The sequence below is a fragment of the Ananas comosus genome, linkage group 8 (genome assembly GCF_001540865.1).
Source record: "Ananas comosus cultivar F153 linkage group 8, ASM154086v1, whole genome shotgun sequence".
Lineage (NCBI taxonomy): Eukaryota > Viridiplantae > Streptophyta > Magnoliopsida > Poales > Bromeliaceae > Ananas > Ananas comosus.
In genome coordinates this window covers 11,631,213-11,643,852 of record NC_033628.1, presented here as the reverse complement: position 1 = coordinate 11,643,852, position 12,640 = coordinate 11,631,213, and the positions used below count along the sequence as shown (strand labels likewise).

At 36.1% G+C, this 12,640-nt stretch overlaps 1 protein-coding gene across 1 annotated transcript; it reads left to right on the top strand.

Annotated features, from left to right (window-relative positions):
• Window positions 6,163–11,894, top strand: LOC109714162. The gene is made up of 7 exons (XM_020238626.1): window positions 6,163–7,593; window positions 8,149–8,267; window positions 9,278–9,916; window positions 10,255–10,564; window positions 10,918–11,083; window positions 11,350–11,452; window positions 11,546–11,894. Exons 1-7 carry the CDS (start codon window positions 6,538–6,540, stop codon window positions 11,661–11,663), a joined length of 2,511 nt encoding a protein of 836 aa, XP_020094215.1. The 5' UTR covers window positions 6,163–6,537; the 3' UTR covers window positions 11,664–11,894.

Here is a 12,640-nt window from a genome sequence, read left to right as displayed (position 1 = left end):
TCATAAGTCTTTGTAACATTTTCCTTTCCTAATATGGTTTAGGTGAACAAGAATTTTCCATTGCATGATTAATTGAGTGTGACAATTCACGTATTTTAAGCTCTAAGGGACTCTTTGCTCTTTGTTTCATATCAGTTTTTAAACTTTTCGTGTACCGGAAAACTGGCATCATATTAGGTAATAGATTGCCATTATAATACAACTGTAAACATATAATTTAAACCACACTACCATCAATGACTCAGAGCCTCATGGTTTTTGTTTTGTTTTGACAACTTATTATGCTTACTGAAAATAAGCTTATGTTCATTGCAACTAACCCACTGTCCACTGGACCTCCATGGGTATACTCTCCATATGCTCTAATTCGATGATGAATATTTAAGCAAAAAAGACTTATTAAGTCCATGATTACATGCACTCTTATCATGCCCAAAATCTTATGATTCTGCTTAGTTGACTAGCATACAACACCTTAGAAATCAGGTCTTCTGCCTCTCACCAAAAGCACTTTTTAAATGACTAAAGGAACCGCTTTGAGCCGTAGCAACTGTTCTGTGCTTTCTCTCCTCGATCCACTGCTTTGTTACTTAGTTCCTTCTGTGTATCGTTTATAATTTTCATGAAACTTTTGTTTGAGAACTCAATCTTTCAACTTTTTTGTGAAGTTTAAATCTTTTGTTTTTCTGTCAACTACCTTGCATGCCTGAAGTCTTTTGTGAAGTAGAAGCAAACAGTGCGACATATCTTAGCCTAAAGTATCTCGTACTCACTTTAAGGCAGGAGAGATTAGCTACTAAATTGTAGCAATGTATCGCATAATATTATACAGCTGGCAGTTTGAATTTGATGTTATACTAATGCATTTTGCTAATAATTCCTTGCACCTCTAGGCAAAAATAGTAAATATCACTATTAATTCCAAAGAATCAAGCTAACAACAATATCATATTCACTATGGAGTGTTTGTCCCCCACATGTAAATGCAAATAAATGAACCAGTAAAACAGATCAGGAGAGAAAGATTATCCTAAAGTACGCCTCATTTGTGACCCATCTGTGGATTGTAAGATCTAAGCTAAAAACTCCAACAACTTGGATCAAATTCCATTAAAATGCGTTGTCTCCTAGGAAATTGAACTTTGTGAAACCCCTATACCGAACTGATAGTATCAAGGGGACAAAGTCATGATATGGAATTGGAACATCCCTTTAAGCCTCGCCTACTTTCCTTTTTTTATTTTATTTCACTATTTATCTCATTAAAACTCTGTAAATAAATATTTTGTTGAAAAAGAAAGGATTTGTGGTACTTGGAAAGCCCCAAGTAAACAAACTTTAGATAAAAGTACAAACTTTATCTGAATTATAAAATTTATTTTGATTTTACTAACTCCACAACTTTCAATTTGGCTTTATTAGAGTGCTCTGTACTAAATATTTTTGCAAAGATAATTGGTGGTACTTGGAAACCCCAATTAAAAAAACGTTAGATAACACTACAAAACTTTTATCTGAATTATAAATTATTTGATTTTTACCATCACCTTTTCAATTTGCTTATTAAGTCGTCATTAAATATTTTGACTATAAAATTAAATAAATCACTTTAATTTATTAAATTTGTAATGGAGAATTTCATAAAAATCTAACAATAATTTTAAAGGTATACATATATTAAATTTATAATATCCAAAGTATCGTCGACTGACTAAAAATACAATTGAAAAGTTGGATAGTAAAATTAAATTTTAACGATTGATACTAAAATCAAAAAATTCCATAATTTAAGATTAGTTTATATGTTTTTATATTTTTAAAGCTAAAACCAAAGATGATATTAATACTTGATTACACTACTCTCTTGCACAGCAAAAAGATATAAGAGGTCTTACAAAGATTTATCATAGCCATTAAGAACTAATTTTGAACAAAATCTTTTAATTAATAAGAATTAAATTGATATGACTTAAAATTATGATACTGAATAAAATTCAAATGTTTTTGTTCTCTTCACATGCACATGGTAGTGCCTAAATTCCTCTGTATTCCTCTTGGAATATATATATATATATATTATATATATATTCGCAACAGAGATATATATATAATATATTCCTAATCCTCTGTAAGTCCTCTTTTGGAATATATATATTATATACTAAGATAGAGAGAGAGATAGAGATTATAATAATATACACAGTTGAGCTAATAATAACTTCTAAAATATCAATGTGTGTTTCTCTTGAGTTTTTAGCCTTTAAATGGAGAAATTATGTGTTGGGATGAAGCGTGGTAGTGGTGCTAGGTGATAGTGTTCTATCCAGGTTAATTCATAATCCAAGGAGTAGATCCAAAGGCTAAATCCTAATAGCACGCAAAAGGTATACTTGTATAAAGTATTCTAGCTCAATCTATATATATATATATATAATAAGAGAGAGAGAGAGAGAGAGAAGAGAAGATAGACATATAGAGAGAGATAAGAAGAGAAGAGTTGAGCAAACTATGCCTATCAGAAGCACTAGCCTCCCGTAAACTTCCAGGCTCGTTTTCAATGTTGCGACTTTCGAACGTCGATCGCTCCGTAATTGACTAGAGTATTGAAGTACCTAAGAAAATAAATTTTTATAATTTTACGATAATCAATTTGCCAAATGAACAAGGCTAAAAATCAACGGCTGAAAATAAAAAATCTTACAAAATGTAATTAATCATACAAATAAAATTTTAAATCAAAGATATTGATCTTGTTTTATATAGTAATAAAGAATTTTCTATCAAAACAACAATTTCACAGTATTTGTATATATTTTTTTTTTTCTACAACCGTTAAAACTTACAAACGTGACTACTAAGCGCCATTGAAATTTGTTGCATTTTGAAACTCATTCGATCACTAAGGCAAATGATATCTTGAAATAATAAAATTTATTTTCTAGTACTAAATACTCATAGATCAAGTTAAACGAGCCGATCGAGATTCGAACAGCCAAACATCGAAAAGCTGGAAGCACGACCGCTCCGTATTTTCGATAGCATAGTACCCTTACTCTATATATATATACATATGTACAATATACATATAAACATATATAATCCTCTTATAATATCATTAAGTTATGCAAAGTCAGAAACACCTGGTTTTGAAATCTACACCTGAAACTACGAGAAATTATCATTTCAAATTTGACCGAAAGTTATGCCATGTTCTTGCTACTTCGCCCAAGTTTCCAAGTAAATAGATTAATTTTACTTATGATATGGCCAAGGATTTGAATTTTTCTAAGGTATACCAATTTGTTAAAATATAAATATTAAAAAAGTCAGATTTTAGTGCTTCTGAATAACAACAATTATTTCACATTAATTTTGGCATAGTAATTTGATAAAAAAGTTCTTCGTTTATTCGAATTTTTTTCAGACTCCTCGGCTCACATAATTTTTTTTATTCCAGTTAAGTCCAGACGTTAAAAAAAAGTTTGAATAAAAATAAAAATAATATTTCCTGATGATAATAAAACTACAGAGTGGTAACTTTAAAAAAATTAACTTGAGACCATGTACCGCGAATCTTATTTCTTAAGTTTTCTTTATCAAATCGAGAGAAAAAAATTTTTGGCCAAACGAGCCGTATCACAGGTGCTCTCTAGGGTTGTTTCATCTGGGAGAAAGCTTTAAAATTGTATTTTTATAGTAGAACAAGTTGAGAATTTGTAATTTTTTGGGATAAAATATATCAGTATTAAATTATTCCACCATTGCTTATCTCAGAATCTGATCAGGGATCCAATACAGTGAGAATTGCAGCATCTTTTGACTGTGTTTGAATTTGATAAGGATGATATTAATTATTTTCACACATCTATCCACGGTACCTCATAAAATAACTTGCACAATTTCGAACACAAATGGGGTCCTCCAATAGTAAAAATATATATAAATATCAAAACACATGACCTGATTGAAGTTGCCTAACTGCTAATAGAACATCCATTGTGATAAATACTAAATTCTTACACACAAAAAAAAAAAAAACTTTGTATAAGATTGTTGTGCTCTTAAAAACACAAAACTTCTACTTCTAAGCGTTTCGATATTAAATTTGATCAATATTCAGAATATATATATATATATATATATATATATNATATATATATATATATATATATATATATATATATATATATACACACATAAAAAAAATTTATTATATTTTTTGTCACACATAACATAATCTCATTTTTGATCCCAAGTAGGGTATAAGATGCTTTTCTATTTTGAGTACAAATTAAATAATTTCAGAGCATCTACATTGGATAATCTAAAGGTATCTTATCACAAATAGACGGTTCAATCGTTTCAATCGTTCTGTGTGCGAGATTTATTTTGCACATTGATTGCAGAGAAACCGACCTCTCAAGTGAATAACCCTTTTAAACAATCTACGACCGAAAACTATTAAAGAGAAAGGTACTCTAAAAATACACTTTAAAAAGAAAGTTGCCCAAATATTAGAAATCACGATTTCAATTGGGAAGATTATAGAAGAGTTGTGATAAACTACGGAGAGTGTGGTACTAGTTTATCTTTTTTTGTTCTTTAAGTATATTTTTATTTTCTACAAATAGATGTAAAAAGGTTTCGCAAACAAAAATGCGAATTTTAAATTAGAAAAATGAATCTCTGCTCTTAATTCTAGTTATAGCTGTTGTAAGCTAGTTCTTGGATCATGTTGACCGTTTTAAATGGAGCAAAACAATGGTTGGGCTCGAGCCACAAAACCATTTTCTCGTAAAAAAAAAATAATAATAATAATAATAATATTCACATGCACCCTCCACACCTACTCCACTCCCAATAAAATTCCACCTCCCAATAATTATGATATTTTTGTTTTGTCTCTAATAGATATAATTATTATTTCAAATTAATTTTTATTGTGTCAAGTAATAAATAAGAATCCAATAAAAAGTAATATAATAATTACACATTAAAATTATATTTTAAATAAGTGTGACACATAAAACTTTTTTGCTTCTAATTTTCTAATAGGGTGTTAGGATTCTATAAAAAACATGAAAAATAATGCTTTATAAAAGATAATTTTTTTCATAATTTTTATTTTTTATATAAAAATTTTAAAATGAAAATATTAATTTTAATATAATTTTAAATTTTTTATTCAAATTAAATTATTTTTATAATTAAATGAACGGAAAATAATTTTCTAGTAGCCAGCAAGCTATATTTCTGACTGTTTCAAACAAACAGAATAATATAATAATAATAATTAAAATAAAAGGACTTTTTAATATTTAGTCTCTCTAGAAGAAATTTATAAATGATCATAATAAATTTATATTTGCACAAATCATCATTTTCTTGCATATATTTTTAAGTTAAATATAGTAAATAAATTACCGTTTTAAATACGGTGATTTAATTACTGTTTTAAATACGATGATTGAATCATCGTGTTCATATCTATACTTTAATTTTTTTATTTAGTGACAAATAAAATACAAAAAAATACGGTAATTCAATTACCGTATTTAAACGCGATGATTGAATCACCGTGTTCAACTTAAAAATACTAGTTAAGCGCTCTTATGAAAAAGAAAAAATTATTTATGCAAATAAAATCTTATTAAGTTCATATGTTATTATTATTATTTTTTTGGAAGTACTAAGTGCAAAATATATATATATATATATATNTATATATATATATATATATATAGTAGGGTTATTGTGCTATTAGGAGCACAGCAATATTTATGTGCCTAACTTTCTAACCACCCATCAAGTTTGATGGGTGATTTGAATAAAAGGGGGAAGAGATATTGGAGAGAAATTAAGTGTTTCAATTTTTCTTCTCCTTAAATTTCTCTTCAATATCTCCTCCCTGCTGTGCTTCTAATAGCACAGTAGTCCTACTCTATATATATATATATATATATATATATATAATAATAATAATTCGCACTCCTCGGCTTCCCTTGGTCTCGTGAAAAGATATCGAAAGAGACAAATCCACGTGGCAGCCCATCAGTGTGCCCTCGGAATTACGACGTGGACGCTGAGTGATTATTATAATATTAATTAATAATTTAAATAATTAATAAAAAAAATATAGAATATTACTCCCCCTTTTTCGTTTCTTTAGTTACTCGCCGCTTCTCCCTCGTTCCTCCCCTCTCGCTTCATCCTCTTCTCCGCTCCTCTCTCTCTCTCTCTCTCTCTCTTCGTTGCCTCATTCTCATATTGGGATCTGCGACGAGGCGCTCCTCTTCTTATTCTTCTTATCCTTCTTCTTCCTAGTATTCGTCTTGTTTATTAATAATCCTCACTCACTCCCAACCACGTCATTAGCTAATATTTTTAATCACTGAATGTCGAAGCATTAATCGAGCTCTACTCTCTATATAAGTACCCGAAGAAGGAAATGCTCGTTGCGATCGGATTCCGCTAGGGTTTCTTCGCCCTGATGCGCGAACCCTAACGCGTTCGATCGGAGGTTGCGGGGGAAGGGGAATGGCGGATTTCCGTCAGAAGCAGGGCGCGGCCGATCGGGAGTTCCGGCGGGGACTCGAGGAGCTCGTCCGCGGCCACATCGACGGGTGCATGAGCTCCGCCACCGCCGCCGCCGCATGCAGCTCCGGCGGCGGGGACGAGGACGAGGGCGGCGGCGGCGGCGGAGGAGGAGGAGGAGAGCAGGTGGCGCGGCGGAGGCGGAGGTCGGACCTGGAGGGGGACGACATCGCGGAGACGTCGGCGGCGGCGCGGCGGCAGTCGCGGATCATGAGCCGGTGGGTGGCGCGCCAGGCGGAGGAGATGATGATCACCACCATGGAGCGCCGCAACCGCGAGTCGGAGCTGATGGCGCTCGCGGGGCTCCACACCGTGTCCATGCTCGACGCCTCCTTCCTCCGCGAGTCCCGCGGCGCGTCCCGCTCCCCCGTCGAGCGCCCCGCCGCCGCGCGCGCCTCCTCAGTCCTCCAGCGCTGGCGCGAGCTCGAGGGCGCCGAATCCGCCGGGGATCGGAGGCGATCTCCCGCCCCCGCCCCGCCGGAGCGCCGCGCTGCCGAAGCCCGTCGCTGGGCCCCACGGCTTCCCGTCGAAGACGACGACGACGACGACGGCGGTAGGGGGTCCAGCAGAGAGCAATCCCCCGAACTCGGCGACGTTGAGAGGGAGAGAGTGAGGCAGATTCTTCGGGGTTGGACGGCGGAGACCGGAACCACGGACTCGTCGGCGGCGTCTCGCAACTCCGCCGGTGGCGATAGCCCGAGGGCGGAGTGGCTCGGCGAGACCGAACGAGAGAGGGTGAGGCTGGTGAGGGAGTGGGTTCAGATGGTGAGCCAGAGAGACTCCCCAGGGAGTAGGAGTAGGAGAGAGGAGAGGGAATTGCCGGCCGCCGACCACGAGGAGGGTCAGCCGGAGAATGCGAGGAGAGACCTGCTGAGGCTGCGAGGAAGGCAAGCTCGGCTCGATCTCATCATGCGGATTGTTAGAGACAGGCAGAGTGAGCTTCAGGGATTGTCGGAGCATCGCGCCGTTTCAGATTTCGCTCACCGGCAGCGCATCCAGGTCATTGAGCAACCAACCTTGTATATCATCTTCAATCTTAATTACTAGATCATGTGTTCCTTAAAATCTTATGTGATCAACATAGCAGTTGTCGATTCCTGGCCGTTATTTGATTTGCTTGCTATTTCGAAATCTCTTCTTGAAATGCATTCGGTAGGCAATAAAATTGAAAGTAAATGCTTGGCTTTTCAATTTGTCAATATACTTAATCTAACTTTGTCGCTACTCATTAAAAAGAGATCAATTACATAGAACGATTGAAGATTCTTATTTTACGTACTATGTAACGCAATTTTTCCTTTCTGTCGTAAAAACATCTGGCAGTCAACCATGACAAATGCCCTAACCATCTAATGTTTAATCAGATGCCTATAGCCATGATGAAATAAAACTTTCGCATACTAAGTTACAGTGTATACTCCTGGAATTGTGAGCACACTTTCCCTCTGGAAACACATAACTAAAAGTTTTACTTGTAGCTTCTAAGCATTGGTAAGTAGATGTTCTGCTTGTAAAATTTTTGGTCTAAGGGGTCTGATAATAGCCGTTTTCCAGTCATTCCTTCGAGGTAGATTCTTGCGTAATGGAAGGCCTGCAGAGGATGAGAGACCACCATCCATGGCAGCTCGAGAATTAGGCCTGTTGAGACAGCGGCATCCTGTCTCTGGCTTGAGGTATGGTTTAGTTCACCCTTTTTGTGATACTGATAATGTGACTTTTGCTCCTAGCAGTACCTATCTTCCCCATCGGCGCTAGGCAGATAGGTTTGTGTCTCTCTTATGTGATAATAATACTTTTCCATGTCCTAACCTACAAGAATACATTGTTTTGGATGTTCGTGCTTCAAAGAGAAACCAGATCAAGTTTAATTTACCTTTTGACTGCAATTTGGATTACTATCAAACATGCATTAATTTCTATTAATTGTGCACTAGAAGTTTGTCAAGAGTATATTATTCTTTTACCAAGATTAAGCACTAAATATTGAGCCCACAAAAAAATAGGAGACATACGCATCCTTGAACCCTCCTTAAAGTGAAAGGAAAGAAAGAAAAAGTTAGAAAGAAAAATCCCTTTCATGTAATAGATCTAATGTCAAACTCACCTTTGTTTTTTTCTGACTTGCACAATAAAATTACTTTCTGAGGTCTCAACGTTGCCTAATGCTCTCATGGCTCGTCATACTTCCAGTGGAAGCCAACTAGCTAGTTCTAGAACATTTTATTAAAATTAAGTTAATTTTTACTCCTATAGTTAATAGTTATGGGTGTTTAAGATAAGCATTACAGTCAAGTATGTTTAATTTGAAAAACCAAACCTATATAGAGCTCTACTTTTCTCTTGCTTTATTATGAATCTACTATGCCAATTTTGACCATTATCTGTTTTCCTACAAACCTTCAGAGAGTTTTTGACCAATCCTAATATCAGATATGCCAATAACCTCCTTCCTCTGTTTAGTCATATTGATTCGGCATCCCATTTAGTCCAGATTCCAGATTTAATTAGATCAGCGTAAAATATCATGACTGTCTTCTTCCAAGAGGGGTTTTTTTTTTGAGTGATTTCCAAGAGAAAATTAGGTGCATTTTGAATTTTTATCTCGTCTTCCTAGGACATAGTGCTGCAGTGCCATTGTTGCTTGGAAGTCCCCCATGTTAACATACTATTCTTCTCGAACTAGGGAAGAACTTCGCTTCAGACTTGAAAACATTATCCGTGGTCAAGCAAGTAGCCATTCAGAGTTTTCTAGTATGCGCAACAATGATGGCTCCAGAAATGACCAGCCACAGGGTCATAACACAAATGTCTCGAGAAATGATGAGTCTCACAGGACTATGGCATCAGAGGAATTAAATGAGAACCCCATCCTTCCTCAAACTAACGTTCAGAATACTGAGGTACATCCACAAACAGAGGTGCACACAACTGTTGAGATCCCAAACAGAAGCATATCAAATGTTGATAGTGTACAGCGAGATTCAGTTTCCCAAGAACAAAATTGGCGAGAGGAAGAGTATGGTGCAGGGCTTCATGAAAGAGGGGGGACTGAGGAAGAACCTGTTATGAACTGGCGGGAAAATGTGGACCATGAATGGGCACGTGAGATACCTGAAGATGAAGATGGAGAGAATAGCCATTTCCAAGAAGTGAACGAGGACTGGCATGAGGATGATACTCGAGAGTCTGTAACAAACTGGCAAGAAGTAATTTTAGATCCTCCAACAGGTGAACAGTCCATTCCGAGCAGAAGAATCAGCAGGTTTAGTCTTCCTGATGATGACAATGTCTATGGCATGGAGCTCAGGGAGCTACTAAGCAGGTAATTCTCCTCTTTCAGAAAGCATAAGATCTTGACCATTTTTCGAAAGAAGTCCATTCGAAACTTTTATTCACTTGTTTGTTTTTGTAACTTTCAATAAATTATCTTTTGTTGATCAGAATGACCCTCTGTAGAATCTTTGATGCATATATTCATCACAAGGAGAGTTAGGGATATTTCAGTCCTTAAAGGAACACTTGGGCCAAAATTATAAAAAACAAAAACGTTGATCAAACTTGCAAAACCCAAAAAAAGATGGTGGCTTCTTTTTGTGAAAACTCTTAACATCTTTGTGATGCATTGGCCCATTATCAGTTCAACCCATTCATACTTTGCAGGCGGAGCGTTTCAAATCTTCTTAGCAGTAGCTTCCGTGAAAGTTTGGACCAATTAATACAGTCCTATGTTCAAAGACAAGGCCGCTCTCCCTTCGGTTGGGATCTTGAAGGAACATTGCCAACTCCTGCTTCGCTTGAGGAAGATCAAGCTGAGAATGAAGGTGATAATCCAAACGAGGCTCAGCAGGATCCTGTTTCTCGACCTCAACTTGTGCTACAACCTCCTCCAGTTCCTCCTCCCCCACCTCTACGGCCCTCAGAATTACATCGTAGTGATTGGACTCGACAGAGCGTGCATCGAACAGAAATTGTGTGCTATTCTTCCCTGATTATATAGCTTATAAAATCTTCCATTCATTTCTCTAACTTGGAGCTTCAAATGTTTGATTCCTTAAGTAGTACATATACTTCAAAATGTTTGACTCCTTAAGTAATATATATACTTCAAAATGTTGCACAATAGCATACCAAATCATGAGCCTTAGCAATCTGTTTGTATGATGCATTATCTGTGCTAAATATCTTTCCTGCATATTCTAAATTCCTGACAATCAACAAGAGCATAAAAACTTGTGAACTTTCTTCTGTGGTAATCTTTTGAAATTTAGTTCCTTGCTACAGGTTTGTTTAGGGGTGTTTGATACCGAACTTCTTTTGGTGCAGGATTGGGAAATCATCAATGATCTAAGGGCTGAAATGGCCAGACTACAGCAGGGAATGAGTAATTTGCAACGGATGTTAGAAGCATGCATGGATATGCAACTAGAGTTACAACGCTCGGTCAGACAGGAAGTTTCAGCTGCTTTAAATCGATCTGCAGGAGGACAAGGTCAGTTAACATTTTCTTGGTCCATGCAGATATTGCAGAAATTGTGTTAACAAGATTGATTTATAGCACCTGTAGAATGTGCACTCCTCAAAGAGTTACAATCATAAATATGTAACTTATGTCGCTATAAGCAAGTAGGTAGTTGAATGTGCTTACATCAAGGTCTAAATTCTCTTTAGTGGGAAAAGCTCAAAGCATGGGCCAAATGACTCGACAATTGCCAAATTCCTCTCTTATGAATAATGACATTTGGAAAAAATCAACAGGAATGGGTGCAGAGACATCAGAGGATGGATCGAAATGGAGTCATGTGAGGAAAGGGACTTGCTGTGTCTGCTGTGATGGTCATATCGACTCCCTTCTTTACAGGTCGGTTTATTTGTCACATCTAGATACTCAAATACGAGCCTAACTTATACAGTTAATGTTTTGTATATTGATGTATACGAGTTCTGTTTTCAGATGTGGGCACATGTGTGCGTGTTCAAAGTGCGCAAATGAGTTGGTTCGTGGGGATGGCAAGTGTCCTTTGTGCCGCGCACCCATCGTTGAGGTAATCCGAGCATATTCCATACTGTAACAAGTAGGTAGGAGGAGAAAAAAGGGATTAAATTGCAAGGGCATTGAGTTTCTCAGCGGAATTTGTATGTTATGTTCATCGATGCTGTAATTGTATTTTTCCATTCTTTCGCAGCCGGTCATTTGGTGATTTTTGATGATTTTGAATTTTGATGAACTTACTAATGGCACATTATTCATCATTAATCTCCCAATAAGTGATTTAATCTTACTCCCCTTTTCTTTTGGTTTCTTTCCTGTTTGTATCTGTATATTGCAGATTGCATGATGGATTTTGGATTTTCACTTGGATTTATTTTTTTTTTTTAAATGTTGCGCTTTGAAAGCTATTAAAGTAAATCTGGCTAAATTTTTCTGAATCTTGTGAATTTACATCTATTATTCATTACTGCATGCGCAAGTTTCCTTTGTTTAAGCACTTTTGCTGTGAAGTAATAAAAGAGTAATGATTATGCTCCAGTACCAGGTGAAGCATCCAATTAATTTCGCTATAGCTCTAGCTCTTGGAGCGTAGTTCATTGTCTAGCTCATAATAACTTTTTTGATCGGTGATATGTACACGAACCATGTACTTCCATGCTATTTAAGAATTAGTTAGGATATACTTATCAATTACCAAACTCTATTATTGTAGCTTGGATCATCCAAGCCTTACAAATAACCAAAGTAATTACATTTGATAAAGTAGAGTACTGAATTCACTCGTATCGTCGATTATCTTTTATTTTCCATAAACCCCAAATATTTCCTAAACTAGATTAATTTCAAATCACCAACTAAAATTTTAGAAAGCTCAAATTTACTAGTTACTATACTCATTGGCCACCCCCTCCATTCTTGAACCAAGAGCGTTAATGGGCTCTCAGGAGCCATTTAATCTTGTGCAAGTTAAACCGATGGAAATTATAGATAGTGTCTATTTGATTAGATGTTAATATTAAGACACCTATCGTTAAACTATTATAGAGCATCCAGTGT